Source organism: Mauremys mutica, chromosome 16, assembly GCF_020497125.1.
Source record: "Mauremys mutica isolate MM-2020 ecotype Southern chromosome 16, ASM2049712v1, whole genome shotgun sequence".
NCBI classification, from domain to species: domain Eukaryota; kingdom Metazoa; phylum Chordata; order Testudines; family Geoemydidae; genus Mauremys; species Mauremys mutica.
The window spans coordinates 21,345,948-21,364,859 of NC_059087.1; the positions used below are offsets into that span (position 1 = coordinate 21,345,948).

General features: G+C 49.4%; 1 protein-coding gene across 1 annotated transcript in view; it reads right to left on the bottom strand.

Moving 5' to 3' along the window:
* The window catches only part of BCR (BCR activator of RhoGEF and GTPase), a 131,885-nt gene that overhangs the window by 39,625 nt on the left and 73,348 nt on the right, over positions 1-18,912 (bottom strand). Inside the window, exons 5-8 of the mRNA XM_044989864.1 lie at positions 13,737-13,844; positions 11,913-11,973; positions 8,469-8,521; positions 7,919-8,059 (exon numbers count right to left, since the gene is read on the bottom strand). Coding sequence (XP_044845799.1) covers positions 7,919-8,059; positions 8,469-8,521; positions 11,913-11,973; positions 13,737-13,844 — 363 coding nt within the window. The remainder of the gene's footprint in view (positions 1-7,918; positions 8,060-8,468; positions 8,522-11,912; positions 11,974-13,736; positions 13,845-18,912) is intronic.

Below are 18,912 nucleotides of genomic sequence, written 5' to 3' on the forward strand. Positions count from 1 at the left end.
TTCTGAGAAATTCAGCGAAGCCAGCAAACAGCCTAACGCTGGTCCTGGCACAGACTCACGTGAGCTGTTTGAGAATTAATCTGTTCTGCTCGGCTCTGGCTCAGTTTCATCTCCCCTCTGGATCTGTCAGTGCTCTGATACCTAGGCTGAGGATCAGAACCGAAGAGTCTCCACAGGCCTGGACTACCTGGGCCATGGCTCCAAATACAACCAGAGACTGCAGCCAATGGAGTGCGGAAGGTTCCCACCTGCCCCCCATAACATCACAAGAGCGTGAGGGAGGGGGTAGGTGCAGGCAAAGGCAGTGACCATAGGGAACTAACAGTGTGAATATTCTCACATGGCATTGGGATTCCAGATCCACCTATTGCCCACGACCCCACTCAGGGCATCCATTCCCTTCCGTTACCAAGAGCCTCAGCCACAGGCGCCACCTGCATAGCCCCTGCCTGTAAACATCCAGGCAGGCTCTTCCAAGTAGCAGGTTCCCACTTGCTCAGAAAAGTTCCATGTCCAAAATTCCCCATCAGCCTAAACAGGAAGTTCAGCACCGCCACAGGCAGAGCCCTGCTGTGACGCCGAGAGCCACCATCCGTTCAGCCTGTGATGCTGTTCCTGAGGCAATGCTGATCTATGCCGAGTTTATCTGATCCAGCACTTGGGGGATAAGTCAACCCGATCCTCGAGACAAGACGCTAGCCTGAGGCACCGGAATGACTCCTACAGAGGTGGGATTTCTCAGGAAAGGAGGCCGGCTGGGGCGCCCGGCGGAGGATGTCTTCTAGTCAGGCATAGGAAGTCAGGGAAGGGGGCGGAGGGGATGTATTCCAGTCAGCGACTAGGAGGGAAAAATTTACCAAGCCTCACAGAGAGGGGGGGGGGGATTTTCTTTCCTCTTCTGTTCTATTAACAGTCCTGACTCATGAGCCTACCGGAGACGTGTCCCTGCAAGGGGGGACCCAGGGAGATATCTCCATAGCAGATGACCCAAGGAGCTTCCAGCTCCTGTGGGCGAGGGGCAGAGGGGTGGGGGAAAGGAAGCCTGGAGAGTGGCTTTGCAGAGCAGGCTGGGATCTCGCTCTCCACAGCAGGGTTCTTGCTGAGCCTGAGCTGGGGGATGGATTTATCTGCCCGCTTCTCCTGGAACTTGACCAGACTTGGTACAATAGGTGCACATCGGGCTGCTGATGACGGATGGGGGCGGGGGGAGGGATTGTTTCCAGTAGGGAGCTGCTGGGGGTCACATCCTTTGCTGCGATGACTCATCTGGCTGGGAGGGTTCAGCAGGTCAGAGGGAAACAATAAAAGGATTTCCCAACCGGCTGACTACAGGCTCCTTCGTGAGGGAGCAAAGGGTACCTCTCCCCAAGAGTCGGTCAGCACGTGCCCAATCCCCCGCCCCGGCCCAAGGGAAGTCAGCATGCCCCTCGGACGGACGTTCCCAGCACCCGTCTGCACTCGCCCAGGGTTCACACACTGCCTCAGCCATGCTCCCTGGGCAGAGGAGACAGATTCCAACGAGGAGCCTGCTCGGCAGAATCTGCTGCACCAGTGATCGGCGACAGGCTGCCTCAGTGCAGGGGAGCGAGAGGCCCAGGAAGCACGCCCCACAGGCCTGCAGTCAGACAGTCTCGCCTCGCAGACGTGACCCCATCAGCCCCCTAGTACACAGAGACTGTTCACCTCCTCTTCAGAGTCCTCACCAATCTGGCCACGGAACCAGCACCCCACAGACCGTGGCAACTCACCCCAGCAGCTCAAACCCAGCAACATGGGTCCCCCATTCCTTTCCCTCCCCATCTCTCTTTTCCCCATCAACCTCCCTGCCTAGCTTTCTCCTCACTGGCATCCTTTTGGGGGTCCTATGTTAATAACAGACTTCTGGGCCATAGGGTGTTTTGGGCTGTTTGCTGCACGGCTCCCCTGTCTGTACCCACCCCACCTATCCAGCTTATTCCTCCTGGCCTGACTGAGGAATGGCAACACAACCACCAGTGTATAGAAAACGTAAGAGAAGAGGCTCTCCCACCATCCAAATACCCTGGGGAAGTGTATGGGCTACAGACACATTCAGGTGGGCTTAACGCCAGAGTGGTGACTGAGCATCCAGCACACACACTTCCATCAGTAACACCCTAAGATGAGAAGCACTCCTGCCAGGACAGTGCAGTACTGCCATGCAAGAGCCTGGGCTGGGTCCCGGTGTCTGCTCCAGCCTTACTTCACAGGGCTTCTCTTCCCTTTGCATATCTAGCACCTGCCTCCTCCCTTTTCTGTCGGTGTCTCACTGCTTTGGGTGCAAGAGCCTTCCCCCCTGCAGCTCCTGTCACTTGGAACAGCCTCCCTGTGTTTCCTGCCTCTTCATCTCTTCTCTCCTTCACCTTTGAGTTTCTCAACCAGCCTCACAACCGCCTGCACCTTCATTTATTCATTGCATCATGTTTTCACTGGTTGCTGTCTCTAATGCCGTGTGCTGTCTGCTGTTGTGTATTATTTAACTCCAGATAGCGAGGCAGGTTACCTGTTTGTCAGAGATGCACGATGCAAAGTAAAACTTGTAATAGCTGTTCATCTGGATTTAAGATCTGAAAAGGGCTGTCAGAGCTGAGGAGGAGGTGTATCCTGGGTGGTGACGACAGAAGACTGCAGCGCGTGTGGGTGAGAGTTACAGGAAAGACTGGAACATGTGTGATGCAGGAGGAGGAGGAGGAGGATGGTAAAGCACAAAAGGATGGCTACTGGCACATGTCATTGAGGAATAGGTGGTTTGGATTTCTGCAGAACGTAGGAGGAGAATGATTCCTGTGTGTGATGCAAGAGCAGCATGACAGGACATCAGGATCATCTGCTGAGGAATTAATGGGCTTCTCTTAATAGTCTAACAGCCTTTTGTTTTCCAAAGTGACTGACAGTGGGAGCTATAGGGCTTCAGCCAGGAGACAGAGAGCATGAGATCCAAAGCTGTATTTCTGGGCACATTGCTGCAGACAGCATCTGCCCAGGGCCACTAGAAGCAGCAAGCTCCAGGCCCCAAGATGTCCGAGACCAGCCCACAAACCCGGTGACGCTCCAGTTCACACCCTTGCCCGTTCCCTTTTGTAAACAGTCCCCTATTGTTCTCTCTTTCCCTACCTCAAACTCTCCCTCATGCGACTGCAGCCTAAACCCAATGATGCTGTGCCACTCAGAAGTCACCTGGCTGATCCCTCAGAGGCAATTCACTGTCAGATGCATTTACCAGCTAACTTCAGAAATATGGAGATTGCAGTCCACGGCCAGGCTTGAGCGTCTCAGATATGATGGAAAAAAAATAGGAGACAGGCTCATACAGACTGACTGGGACCCCCTCCGCAGTGGGAATCTGCCTCTCTCCCCCTAAGGGGCTCAGTGCTTTTAGCAGTTCCATTAACTCCTGCTTTACAAGCAAAGTCAGAACTGGATAGGTAACAGCGGAGGGGGACGTTTCAGCGTTAAGCTCTTGCTCAGAGAGGCAACGTGGATTCCTCCAGCCAGCCATTCTCACACCAGCGGCAGCTAGGAACCTCTGCACCAGAGGGGTGCCAAACCAGCCACCCCACTGGAGGCTGTGCAGGATCGCTGGGTAGAACCATAGGGACTGATCCTTCTGAGACAAAGAAAATGAACGGTGGAGGGTGAAGCGTCGGCGGTGAGCAAACAAGGCCCTGGCTTGGAGCTGCGGTGGGGCCACGTGCACAAGACAAGAAGGAATCTGAACTTCTCACATGCCGTAAATCAGGAGGCTTCATGTCACTCAGGGACACCCCAGTGGGCTCTTTACTACTCCTTGGCAAGCTACTGAAGTGGGCACTTAGGGAAGGATCAATCAGAAACACTAACAAGCAGGAAGGAGAAAAGAGGATGAGAGGGAGGGAGGCATTTCCACGCTCCTTGGCAGGGGAGATTCTGGGGCTAAGATACGTCCCCAGAAGCATAACATTCCATGCAGGTTACTGTTCCTTCGCAGGGGGATGTCCCCCCACGATGGGTGCAGTGGTTATCGCCTTCTGCCATCCTACGGACCAAATCCTAGACACTGCATCTTTCCCCACAAGTCCATGGGTCGTATGCTGGGGAGACAAGCGACCCAATTCCCCACAACAGGCTAGAGAAGAACCCCAGAGCCACACACTGGCCTTGACCGAGCCCCATTTTTTCTGGCTTTTGTTGTAAGTAGCATCCTGCCCACGTCCCTGAAGCATCCAGAAAGTGGTGTAACTCTGCCCCCCTCCTTACGTCTGGGACCCGCCAGGCCCACACACTCGAGGAGCCGCCGGCTGCCTCAGGACCATGCCTCCCACTTCAATTCCCATCGAAAGATCGAATGCACAGATCAGAAAGGGAACGGGGCTGAATCTGCAGCTCTCCCTTGCCCTGTCAGCATTGCTGTATCGCACAGTAAGCGGAGACACAGCAGAGAAGGGGGCCAGGTAATATCGATGGCCTTGAGAGCAAAGTGCTGGGCTGTCCTTGCCATGCCATAAAGGTCGCAGCACATCCTGGTTTAGGCATGGACTGGGAAGGGTCTGGGGCAAGATACTGGAGTGACTTTATGGAATAGTCCAGTGGCTAGGAAAGGAAGGAACAAGCTCCTCTACAGTGAGCAACCTTTGCGTTCCTCATTGTGTGCAGGATGCGGCCAAGTGCCTTGTAGCAAATGAAAGCACCTAAAGCAGCAGATCAATAACCTTGGGTCACACCTTGGGGGAGGGTGTGTGTGTAGAAGGTTGTGCGCGCGCACACACACACACACACACACACACACACACACACACGCACGCTTCTAGCGGCCTGTCACTAGGGAGATTAACCACTGGCTGCTTTCACCAATTCAAAGCAATCCGGCAAAAGAAAGCAGCAGCGAGAGGCAGGCAAAGGGGATTTACATCCTCCCTGTGCTGTGCTCGCCAAAGGGGAAAAACGACTCCACATTAAAGATGGGGATTGGGAGCCTTTTGCTGGCAGGAAAAAGAAAAGAAGAGAAAAAGAGCCCCTTTATATGCACGCTAACAACTGAGATCGGCACCTGAGCACTGTGTGAGAGCAGGCGGCTGGAGCTACAGCAACTAGCCGGCTCCCCCCTCCCAAAAGGAATCTCCAGTGGGAGGGAGGTAAATAATGAATAAAAGCCATCAAAGCAAGCTGGCTATTCATTAAAATAAAAAATGCATTATGCATTGAGAGCCGTCAATTAGGACATGCAAACTGCTTGCTATCCCATCACCCCGGGGAGGGCACAGACAAGCGGAGCAGAAGGAAAGGCTAAGCCAGAGATTTACACACACAGACAAAACCCAGCTCTGATCCCAACCTGGAAGGGCTGGTGGTGGTGGGGAGCGGGGCTTGTTAACTCTTGAGGAAGATCGTGCACAAATCCTTCATTCATGAATGGCTCGGAGTCCAGTCCTGTTGGATCACAATTTCTAACCATGGAAATGGTAAACACTCCCCATTCTGGCCGAGCTTTGGGGAAGAAGGTGGTGCCCTGCCCCTTAGAGGCAGGGCCTTTGGTGCAGAAAAGCCAAAGGAAGCAGCTAGCATTCGACTCCCAGAGGGAAAGGAAGTTAAAGGGCAACACCGAGAAAGATCTGGAATAAGCATCATTCTTCACCTCGGCTTGGAACAGACTGTGAGCAGAGTAGGTGCATATGAGTGAGAGAGAGTTATGGATTCCCTCCATCACACAGGAAAACCTGTTTTCAGCCCTGATTCTGCTGTCCCTGCCACAAGAGTAAACATGGAGTAACCACCTGAAGTCAGTATGTTCACCACAGCATAATGGGAACAGGAGCAGCCCTGCTGAGCCCACTCTTTACACACCCCATTCTCATTTTGTAAGTGGTGACAAATCCACAGCTCACCAGAGAGCACAACAACTTCATTCCCGCTGCCCTGGCTCCGGTCACTTCATTAGGATTCCACGGGACACTGCAAAGCCTGCATCCCTCATCGAGATACTAACAGATGACCTGAGACTACAGAGCACTCCCTCTCCTGCCACAGGGGCATTCCAGCCTGCGATACCTGCTATGACTCAATCAGCACCCACTTTAATGAGGCCTTCTTCTGTCTCCAAGGCCCTGGCCACTCTCATGTGTGTATTTTCATCCCACCCTGCTACTGCCTGGCCCCTACAGTTCTAGTCTCCGCACATCTCAAAACAAGCCCAAAAGCAGGAGGTAAATGGGGGAATTCCTGCTCAACGCTGAGGAACAATGCACTCGGGGGCCGTCTGAGTATCCCATCTCCATTCTGCATCTGCCAGAGAACCCTCCGAGCTGAAAGGGTCAGTGAAACATACAGTAATAGTCCCAGGAATGTGTATGTTTATAAGGCTGGGGGACTGCTCACTGGACTGTCTTCAAGGGGATCCCTGGATCCAGTTGTAGTCATCTTGGGCTCTGCAGATTACAGGGCACAGTTCTGACATGACAGCAACTTCAGCTGCAATTCCTCTACCATAAAGGTCCTGTTGCTGCTTCTCTTGATTCCGCTCTTTCATCCAAGCTCTCCCACCCCATTTTATCCAAGCTTCCCCCCCAGCCCAACTCTCTCCTCCAACACTTATCATCGTCCTGGCTGTTACTGAGCAGGAGGGACCAAATTAATCCCTACAAAAACCACACTGGAGTTCCCCTAGCGATGGATCTGCCCCAGGAACTCAGGGAGCCACTCAGAGCCATGCCACTGCAGAAGTCTGTCTCCATTATAAACAGTCCAGTCTGTGGATGAGGAGGGGACAGAGCCCAGCACTTCTGGGCCCAAATCCAATTCCCACAGAGGTTAATGGGGGGCTTTTAACTGACTTTAATGGACACTGGATTGGCCCCTAGACAGATGAATAACCCTAAGCTTTCTACCTCAAGGGGTCTCTCTCATCCCATTTTGATTTCTTCCTACTTCTCTTTACATTCTATTTGAGAAATAGCTCTGATTTTCCGCCTCTTTGCCCTCACACAGTGAGTCTCTGTATTGGACACAGGGGCTGTAACCTGTATTTCTCCGCTGTACCTTGGGTCCTGACATCATTCTGGGGATACTTTAAGAGACAGAAATCACAGTGCCAACTCCTGGCATCATTCAGTGACCAGTCTGCCCCTCTCTTGCTCGTCACAGCAGAGAGCTAAAGCACACCTCCAGGGGAGATGTCCCTCTTGCCCAAGACTGTAGGCGTCTAGAAGATGCAGAAAATGCATTTCATCCTGAACGTGCAGATTTAGGTGACCATCTTGCCAAGTGTGTGCCTGAGAGGGGATGTAAGGGTCACAAGTGCTGGAAAATGCCCTTCTAATTTTCCATTATTCCAGCAGCTGCTTTCCTTCCTTCTGAACCATAGGCCCTTGTTCAGTTTGCACCCAGAATACTAGCGAGAACGCTCCCTGAATCGGGATAGCGCACGCTATGCACGTTGCAACAAGAAGAGCGGGGATTCTAGTCACCCTTCCCCTGTGGTAGCTCCAGACAGCCTTCTGAACAGAACGGGCAGCAAGCCACACCATGTCCTGGGGAACACAAGGACTGTGCATAAACTGTATCTCAACAACACAGGAACTAGTAGCATGGGCTTTAAGAAAAATCTACAAGCAGGTATCAACCTCTCACGGAATGAAGCGACAGCCTAGAGGAGTGAACAATGGACTGGGAGCCAGGAATTCTTGAGTACTAATCCTGGGTCTGCATGTAACTTTATCTTTGTGTGCCAGCATGACTCCCCACAGAGTATTAAGCTTAGCTAGCATGCTAGAGTTCTACACCAAAAGGAGGCATCAGTCCTCCGGTATCCCTGCATTCACTATAACCTTCAGAAGACTAGGGTACTCTCCTAATTTCCAGCCCCTCCCAGAGAAAGGCAGAACTAGTGTTTGGAAATAGATCTGGTCACTAGAGGGTGGGGACTCACCTCTCCCTTCTTGACAGTCATAGATTGTCTGCGGGGTGTGATCTCCTCGTTGATACTGGACAAGAAGTTCTGAGAGATGCGCAGAGCATCCTGCAGGAGCGGGTGGTCGGGGTGGCTTGCTGGAGTGTGTTTCAGTAAATCCTACCACCAAGAACACAAAGAAGGGACAAAAATAAGGAACGGCGCCCACCAGAACAGCGAGCCACAGGCTCCGGCAGCCCAGTTATTGGAACCCTTGGGACAGGTGGCTCTGGATGCTTGTTCTAGTTAAGGGCAAGGCAGCAGATGACTGTCCCAGCCCACTGCAGCTGTGGAGTCTAACCTCGCCTGCTAACCCCGCTGGGGATAAGTCACTGGTTCCGTACATGGAATTATTCTCCACCAGAAACTTCAAGTTGCTCCTCCGCATATAAAGACAAGACACACCCATGCAGAGCAACAGCCTCGTAGTTTCCCCAGTCTTGTCTGTGCAGGAAAGGCTGGAGGGAAGAGAAAGTGGGGACAGCGTCTGCGCTCTTATAACTGCCATTTAAACACATAAGCTACTTACATGAAGAACAAGTGTGCTGCGTGTCACTCGATCCACTGGCTTGTAGAGCAGAGCTGTGGACAGAAAGCAGCAGAGGCATAAGGAAGGCAGCCATCTAAAAACAGAGTGCCCTACAGAGCACACTGAGCCATGCAACCAAACATACAGGCACACATTAGTACAGAGGAAACATCCTGCAACTCTCTTCTCCACAGTTAATGAGCTACAGAGTCAATAAAACACACAAGTGTGTGGAGAGAAGCAGTTAGCAGCCACACCATGTGCACACATTCCCCCCTCCGCACACACAGCTCATTACTGCTAATTCAAACATTCAAAACACACTGCACAAACACAGAGACACACACAAACACAACCTACTGCACACCCCAAGCAACACACACAGCTGAGGGAGAGTGAATGGCGAGCTCGCTGAATGGCACAGAACACCCCCAGCAGGGCACTCTTCTGATTAACCTCTGACATCCTATAGCTCTAGATCTTCGGGGCTGACCCTGCAGCTGAGTACCGTGCCTAGCCGCACTCTCTAGAGCCATTCCCCTGCAACGCCTCTCCTAATCTTGCCGGGAAGGCCTCTGAAGGGTGATCAAGGCACCACCTCCCATCCTAAGCTCAGCCTGGCATCTCTAGGGTGCTCCCAAACCCTGCCATCCATGAGGCTGTGCCTTACACATGTCTGGAAGCTCCTTGGAGCAGAGACGATCTCTTGCTAGGTGTATGTACGGGCCCAGTACAACGGGCCCTGATCTCAGCTGGGACCTGTAGCACCACCATAGTACAAATAATAATTCCTTGTCTGATGTTGTTTGTGCTACTATTAGGCAATAGATGCTCTTCAAAGATCATGGCTATTCTGTGAATGGTCCACTGTTGCCCAAGGGAACGACTAGCCAGTGCTCACAAACAGGGAAGAAATAGTAGAGGAAGCAATAGTGGATGGGAACCTGGGAGGCAGTGACCATGTGATGGTCGAGTTCAGGATCCTGACACAAGGAAGAAAGGAGAGCAGTAGAACAGAGACCCTGGACTTCAGAAAAGCAGACTTCGACTCCCTCAGGGAACTGATGGGCAAGGTCCCCTGGGAGAATAACATGACAGGAAAAGGAGTCGAGGAAAGCTGGCTGTATTTTAAAGAAACCTTATTGAGGTTGCAGGAACAAACCATCCCGATGTGTAGGAAGAAAAGTAAATATGGCAGGCGACCAGCTTGGCTCAACAGTGAAATCCTTGCTCGTCTTAAACACAAAAAACCAGCTTATAAGAAGTGGAAGATTGGACAAATAACCAGGGAGGAGTATAAAAGTATTGCTCAGGCATGCGAGTGAAATTAGGAAGGCCAAATCACACTTGGAGTTGCAGCTAGCCGGAGATGTTAGGAGTAACAAGAAGGGTTTCTTCAGGTATGTTAGCAACAAGAAGAAAGTCAAGGAAAGTGTGGACCCCTTGCTGAATGAGGGAGGGAACCTAGTGACAGAGGATGTGGAGAAAGCTAGTGTACTCAATGCTTTTTTTGCCTGTCTTCACAGACAAGGTCAGCTCCCAGACAGCTGCACTCTGCAGCATGGTATGGGGAGGAGGTGACCAGCTCTCTGTGGGGAAAGAAGTAGTTCGGGACTATTTAGAAAAGCTGGACAAGCACAAGTCCATGGGGCCGGATGCACTGCATCCGAGGGTGCTAAAGGAGTTGGCCAATGAGATTGCAAAGCCATTGGCCATTATCTTTGAAAAATCATGGCGATCGGGGGAGGTCCCGGATGACTGGAAAAAGGCTAATGTAGTGCCCATCTTTAAAAAAGGGAAGAAGGAAGATCCAGGGAACTACAGGCCAGTCAGTCTCACCTCAGTCCCTGGAAAAATCATGGAACAGGTCCTCAAGGAATCAATTCTGAACCACTTAAAGGAGGGGAAAATGATCAGGAACAGTCAGCATGGATTCACCAAGGGCAAGTCATGCCTGACTAATCTAATTGCCTTCTATGATGAGATAACCGGCTCTGTGGATGAGGGGAAAGCAGTGGATGTGCTATTTCTGGACTTTAGCAAAGCTTTTGATACAGTCTCCCACAGTATTCTTGCCAGCAAGTTAAAGAAGTCTGGGCTGGATGAATGGACGGTAAGGTGGATAGAAAACTGGCTAGATGGTCGGGCTCAACGGGTAGTGATCAATGGTTCCATGTCTAGTTGGCAGCCGGTATCAAGTGGAGTGCCCCAAGGGTCGGTGCTGGGGCCGGTTTTATTCAATATCTTCATTAACGATCTGGAGGATGGTGTGGACTGCACCCTTAGCAAGTTTGCAGATGACACTAAACTGGGAGGAGTGGTTGATATGCTGGAGGGTAGGGATAGGATACAGAGGGACCTAGACAAATTAGAGGATTGGGCCAAAAGAAATATGATGAGGTTCAACAAGGACAAGTGCAGAGTCCTGCACTTAGGACGGAAGAATCCCATGCACTGCTACAGACTAGGGACCGAATGGCTGGGCAGCAGTTCTGCAGAAAAGGACCTAGGGGTTACGGTGGACGAAAAGCTGAATATGAGTCAACAGTGTGCCCTTGTTGCCAAGAAGGCTAATGGCATTTTGGGTTGTATAAGTAGGGGCACTTCCAGCAGATCGAGGGATGTGATCATTCCCCTCTACTCAGCACTGGTGAGGCCTCATTTGGAGTACTGTGTCCAGTTTTGGGCCCCACACTACAAGAAGGATGTGGATAAATTGGAAAGAGTCCAGTGGAGGGCAACAAAAATGATTAGAGGGCTGGAGCACATGACTTATGAGGAGAGGCTGAGGGAACTGGGATTGTTTAGTCTGCAGAAGAGAAGAATGAGGGGGGATTTGATAGCTGCTTTCAACTACCTGAAAGGGGGTTCCAAAGAGGATGGATCTAGACTGTTCTCAGAAGCAGAAGATGACAGAACAAGGAGTAATGGTCTCAAGTTGCAGAGGGGGAGGTTTAGGTTGGATATTAGGAAAAACTTTTTCACTAGTAGGGTGGTGAAGAACTGGAATGGGTTACCTAGGGAGGTGGTGGAATCTCCTTCCTTAGAGGTTTTTAAGGTCAGGCTTGACAAAGCCCTGGCTGGGATGATTTAGTTGGGTTTGGTCCTGCTTTGAGCAGGGGGTTGGACTAGATGACCTCCTGAGGTCTCTTCCAACCCTGAGATTCTATGATTCTATGATATTAATGGAGGCTTCTTGCGCAGACATGCAGCTTTCTAGGCAAGTGCTCAGCTAATGAGCAAAAGGGAGCTGCTTCCTGGGGGAGGCAAGCAGAGTCACCATCACCCACCAGCATTTAGAAAGCAAAAGGACCATGGAAGGTGGGGCGGGGGAATGGTTATTCCACAATATATCTACCCTCCACCCCAGGCAACAATAGACAGCTCCACTCCCACCCCTCCACATACTGACAAACCAGAGTCTCTTCCATACAGAACACTCACTTTCCAAGGAGTTTTTGGTTGTCTGATCTTTTGAGTCCTTTGTATTTCTGGCCTTGAGATTCTAAAAGAAAAAGAAAATCCATGCAGGAGACCGATCACCACCCAGAAACACCACCCTGGAACCCAGAACCTCCTCAACACCTCCAAGGGAGGAAGAGGTGCCTGTGTTCATTCAGTCAGCCTAAAACAGCATTCAGAAAAACCCTGCTATATTCCATGTCAGTGAAGGAAAATGCATTGTCCTGATGGTACCTCTACCACCATCATGTCAGTGTCTGCCAGGAGCCTCCAGCTCCAAGCAGAATTCCTAAGAGTGAGTCTTAATAGAGACCTGAGAAACCAGGGAGCCACATACAGAATATGGGAGAAAACCTGGGGATGGCTGAGTTGTTATCACCAGTCAGACGGGAGCATGTCCACAAGGATGCATGTGCCATTGGCTCAGTGTACATATAGTCTGGTAGCTAAAGCACAGGGTGGGCAGTCAGCAGACTGGGGGGCTATTCCTGATTCTGCTGCTGCCCTGAATGTATTAACGTGGGTAAAGTGCTGTGAAATCCTCAGCAAGACATGGGCACAGAAGTGCCCCCATATTCATCACTGTTACTATTTATTACATGATGGTCATCGCCAGGGCTTTAGCACTTACCCACCAGGAAATGACATAATATGTGGTGCCCAGAATCTGCATTTGGTACAGTGCCCGGCATGAGGAGGCCTGGATCCCTTTGGTGGCACTACCACAACACAACTAATAAATCTAACTATTAGTCAGAGGAGACTTTACAGATTGTATTTGTCTATTAAAAAAAATTAAGCGTGGGGGAAGCTGCCCCGATAGCCAGGTGACACGGCTGATGCTACAGGCTGTATTTGAGGGTCAAAGAGCCATGGCTGCAGATGGGAGGTGGGGAACCCCCCCCACACACTGTGATGAGACCCACAGCACATTTTCAAAGGGCGTTGCCAGTGTGTGTTCCCTCAATCTTAATGTCTTGAAACCTTTTACTTTTTAAATTTTAAAGATAAACAAAAAAGATTTGGGCTCCTGGACAAACTAGTGTTTTGAAAAGAAAGAAATGCCTCTGGCACAGTGCATATCCGATACTGAAAAGGTGGTTCCATTTAAATCCAATTTTTCTTGGCAGATGCTTTTTTCCAGCTGTGGCGTTTCTTGGGGCTGTAATCACCACAGTGACACTGTCCGCTGCACAAGGAGCTCCACCCAGAGCCCATTGCATGAGAAGCCTGCAAAGTACTTCAACACATGGAACCCCACTCAAAGGCAGGAAATCAAAGCAGCCTAATAAATAATACTAAGATTCCACTTGACACACTTGTCATTTTAAACAGCGCATTCTAGCGCTACCTCTTTCAGCACTTGAGGCTAATTAAGCCTGTGATTCTACCGACAGACATCATGCAAGCTGTTAGAAACGGTCTTTTACACCACAGTCAGTGTCATTATTAGCAAAAAAGAGACATCAGGAGCTCAAACACAACCCTCCTCTTTAGGGCTGCATGATGCTGGAGCAGGGCTTGGAAAGTTCAAAGCCATGCCAGTCATTATAAGAGTCACTGTGGGGAACAGTGAGCAAAAACTGCCTAGGAGAGAATTCACAGTTCCTCCCGGGCCAGCCTTAACTGAAGGCCACTGGCGGGGCTGGGGCTGGAGCAGTGGCTGTGGGGAAGCTGACAGCTCCTCCAGTCCCAGCCTCTCTGAGGAGCGATGGCTGCAAAGGCACTCAGAGGCTGCACAGGAGTGACATCGCAGCGTATTAATCAGCTCCGGGCGGCGTGTGTGTCTGAACATCATGACATTACCTCGGAGATTTCAGCAAACTGAGCATTGGCCTGGCAGCATTTCTCTGCCGTCTCCATGGCAACCTCATAGTTATCCACGAAGGCCCTGTACACTCCCAGCTGGCTGGCCTGCAGGAATCAAAACAAAACAAAGTAAACACCAGAGAGGGGGATGGCTTGGGACAGCTGCTGGTGGGAGTCAGAATAACCAGGGAAGAGGCTGATTTACACCAATCCAAAGAAACTCAGGATGCTTTGAACAGGACGTGCCCCTCCCTCCTGTGGATTCTCCCCCACTGGAACAGGTGCTCCTGGCGTGGTGGCTCCCTTTAACCAGCAGAAGTTAATTTGCTAGCCTGGGAGGATGACAAATCTTTACCACCATTGCAAAGTTCTTCCCTTCTAAACTGCCAGATTAGCGTCTATTAATATTTTAGTTCATGGATGAAACTTTGCAGGAGCTATTGGCTGTTTCCCATGAAATATGAATCAGACAGGAGTGATTCAGGCCTATAGCACGAACGTGACCCCAATGAGCTACTCATTTGCTTCTGTGCATCTGCTGAAGCTGTTAAAACAAACCCAGATGTTACCTAAGATCTACATATGCAGATATTATCTAAAGCCACATGGTTGAAGCATTAAAGACCGCAGTGCTGAAGAGTCGAATACAATACACACAGTATAGAACTACTGCTGGAAGGCCTGGACGGCAATGCAGGATTTTGCAACAGCAGAATGTGTGGTGGACCCTGATAAAGATACAGCAAGCCTTGGATCCTGTAATGAGCCATTATTAATCACTAGGTCTTAGCGCTGATCCTGTTTGCTGATTTCTAAACAGCAGTCATGTTCATGCTAGACAGCGTAAGATCCGGCGGGGAAATCCCTGGGCAAATTCCAAGAATGTCTGAACTCTAAAGTAACCTTTGTGTTGCAGACCCATGCAGCTGTGCTATAAACACCTCGGCAGTTCAAATGGGCTTCCCAGCGTACAATCAGGAAAACACCGACAGAAGGAGCACTGAAGGACTCTACGGAAAAGGAGAGCATTTTCAATCCTTCACTTACCCTATGACTACTGTGCATCCACTGCCAGCACTGACCGTATTCCCTACTGTGACTGCTGCTGAGAGACTGGGACCGGAGGAGCTGAGAACTTCCCCACAGCCAGTGATCCTACACCAATCTAGCTCAGAGACGCTCCTTCTAACGTAGCTGTGAGCTTCCCCCCCCCAAACAGTACTTCTGCATCATCCCTTACACTGCCTCCCGCAGGAGAGCCTGGCACTTGAGTAGCTTCCCAGTACCTCTGTGCAGCTTTCCCTACACAGTTTATTTAAGTAATGATAGCTTGAGAAATGGTGAGCTGCCTCCTAAAGTGATTTTCACAGAGAGACGAGGGAACTAATTTCAGCCCTGTACAGTGGCACAGCTCCTACTGAAATCAGTGGCAACTGTGCACGGATGCCAGGGATGGTCTGGCTCCAGGCCTGCAGAAAGCATATGATCCATAGCTAGCACTGTTGTACCATCCCCAAATGAGCAGTAATCCTGACCGTAGTCTCTGCTGGGAGACTTATAACATTTCAATTTTGGAATCACATCCTAGCCGCCATCTCTAGGACATAGAGAAATCAAAGCACTTATTAGTGCAAGGGCTCTTGCTTTCCCTACCACAACTGAATAGAGTTGTCCAAAAAATCATCAAGACATGGATGAAAAATGCCTTTTTGAGCCAAATAAACATTTTCTCACAAAATTCTTATTTTGGTTAAAATTTTCCTATTTTTCTACGAAAAACTGGAAACCAATTTTTTTTTTTTGGTAAAACAATTTGGGTTTTGGTAAAATCATTTTTCTGTTATTTGAAAAATGAAAAAGTTTAACTTAAAAAAAGAACAAAATTTTTTTTTGAGACACAATTTCAGTTTTTCATTAACAATCCAAAAATTTCAAACCTCTCCAATATATTTTCAGAATATTTCACCCCGTTCTACTCCTGACAGCTGGTGCTTTTTCTCCCCCAGCTGACTAGGTGGGATAACACAGTTACCATAACAGTTTCTGTTAGCAGAAACTCACTGCAGAGAATGCCACAATATGTAAGATTCTAGAGTCTCCTTGGTGTACTGCCTTCAGTTTCAATATAGGGTTCTTTATTTTACAGGTTAAATAAAATGAATGCCACCTGTGCCCTGAGTACAGTTATCAAGACTCCAAACTATCATACCTCATGGCATGGCCACATGTGAAAAGTCTGCTCAAAGGACCTGATGTGCATCCTAACTGACCACGCGCTAATGTCCACTATTTCAGCACTCTCTCTCGTCAAGATGGTTTTAACTGCCTGCTAAGAATGGTTTGGCTCTGTCCAGTACAGCAAAATGCTCAGTTTGTCAGAGAAAATAGTGGAATAAAGTGACTGCTGCAGTATCTGTCAGAAGACTGCACTAAATCACCAGAGCTGAAACAGCTAAGCAAGCCCAGAGCTCCCCGGGGATGTTTGCTCCGCATAGCTGAGTTATTGCTACACTAGGGAAAGCTGCTCCCAACACGGATCCAACATAGCTTGCCAATTCTGTTACAAACACAAAAGGGTCAGGGGAACAGAAAAAGAGCATCATGGATGCCAGGTACATGGGCCTGCCAGCCTCATCTGTATGGCACGGCCTTAAACTCAGGCCAGAGTAGCAATACAGCAAGTCAAAACTTGCTGGGACAAGCCAGCTATGGTAATTCATCTGAAGAGCTCTCCCTCAGCTAGTAGCATTATTTCCGCTACACTCTCAAGGCAGTTTATCAAGCATCATTTGATTGCAGCACTCTTCCTACATCTCAGCTTTAGCAAGCGGCTCAGACCTTGTGAGCTAATCTCTGAGCCCCGCGTACCCCGTCCATGAGCTATCTCCTCCTGACTGAAATGCACCAGCAGTGAAAGGCAGCTTCTTGCGGCTTCATCTTGAGCTGCTGGAGGGCAATATTGTCGTCCCCACCCCCCCGTCTCAAGTCAACAGGGAAGGGAGCTGGTGCATTGCCACACAGATGTTAACAATTAAGTGACCCTGGTGAACTGCACTCTCCATCCAATAAGCTACTCAGTGGAATGTCTCCCCAACTCAGGGAATCAGAGACACCTAAGGAATGTGAAGATTCTTTTCTTTTTAGAAAAGAAAATGAAGCTCCCATAATCCTTTGCTTTCTGCACACTATAGGGGAAGGGCTAGAGGGATGCCTTTTGAATGCAGACAATCAGGTATATCTGGCTTGGGGACCCCTAGGTCATCTTCAGGCTCTGTAAAGTTGCTTTATTCTTATCTGTTCTGTTTTGCACACTGAGGTCTTTTGTTGAACTTTGCTAGGGGAACTCTCAGCACCAGACTGAAAAAACACATCCACAATCACAGCAAAGGGAATAGCAGGAGCACAGGAGGAGGAGGGTAGAATATCAAAGCACGAGGTAACAACAACAGTGCAGATGGAGCAACGCAAAACTGGATAGGAGGAGGCGGGGGTGTGGAACAGAGCAGCAACAAGTGGAAATGCACATAAATACACAAACCAGTTTCCTTTTTCAAACATCTGAAACTAATTCATTTCTCTGGCCAAGTGAGAGCAGCCGTGCCCCCAGGCAGTGCCTAAAAGAAACAATCATCTGCTAACAGCTTGGGTTCTACTAGCTCCAAGAGAGGACCGGCTGCCAGAGCAGAGACAAAGAAAAGATTTGAGATGCTAATTCCTAATAAGGGGCCGTCTGTGTGCACAACCTAAGCAGCTACCTGTAGGCTTTGACCTTGGCTATGGTTATAGTGAAAGAACATGGTTATTCTCCATGAGGCTGCCTCTCTCTACTGCCCCCAGAACTGTGGCAGATGAGCACAGACAGCAGGAACAGGTTCAGGGAGGAAGAAACACCACCAAGGTGCTAGCAGCTGATCTGACTGTCTAGTGCAGAGTTTTGTCAATATCATCACTGGCACGGTCAGACTGGGCACATGGATTTTGTGCCTGGGCTAGTAAGTTTTCACTAGAATGTTGCAAATGCTAGTGTAATGCACTGCCTCGTGTGCTGAGGGGGTCAGCAGGGGATGTAGATGCAGCAGATCATGTTTTGGTTCTCCATTTGTACAGAGCAATGTGGTCAGGGTCTGTGACTGGGGCTCCTAGGTGCTATCACAACACGTGTAATAAATAATAGCAGTAAGTCTCTAGGATGAGAGAACACCCGCTTGCTCTGGAACAGGACTAGCAGGCTCCAAAGGAAATTGTGTTCAAACAAACAGACTGGATGGTCAGGTATGAGACAGGATGTTTGAGGAGAGAAATATAGGGAAGAACTGCAGGGTTCTGAGAGCTGCGTGGAAGTCCTCCACCACAATGGTTCCAACCTCCAAGGCAGCATATGAATCATACTGAGTAACTGCACAGCCAATGCACCACTAGCATCTAATTCACTCCTATGCATTGTCACGGGATATTTTATACAAGAAGTGAAATATGAAACTGAACTCTATTCTATGTGCCCCCAAAGGGCTCCGACACTGTCTCTCTCTCAAGTGGGGAAAAAAAAGTGATCCAGGCAACTACAGGCCTGTCAGTTTGACATCTGTAGTATGCAAGGTCTTAGAAAAAAAAATGTGAAGGAAAAAGTAGTCAAGGACATTGAGATCAGTGGTAATTGGGACAAAATACAACATGGTTTTACAAAAGGTTGATCGTGCCAAACCAACCTGATCTCCTTCTAACAGATTTTTTAGACAAAGGAAATGCAGTGGATCTAATTTACCTCGATTTCAGTAAGGTATTTGATACGGTTCCACATGGGGAATTATTAGCTAAATTGGAAAAGATGGGGATCGATATGAAAATTGAAAGGTGGATAAGGAACTGGTTAAAGGGGAGACTACAACGGGTCATACTGAAAGGTGAACTGTCAGGCTGGAGGGAGGTTACTAGTAGAATTCCTCAGGGTTTTGGGACCAATCTTTTTATTACTGACCTTGGCACAAAAAGTGGGATGTGCTAATAAAGTTTGAAGATGACATGAAGCTGGGACGTATTGCCAATTCAGAGAAGGACTGGGATATCATACAGGAAGATCTGGATGACCTTGTAAACTGGAGTAATAGTAATAGGATGAAATTTAATAGTGAAAAGTGCAAGGTCTTGCATTTAGGGATTAATAACAAGAACTATT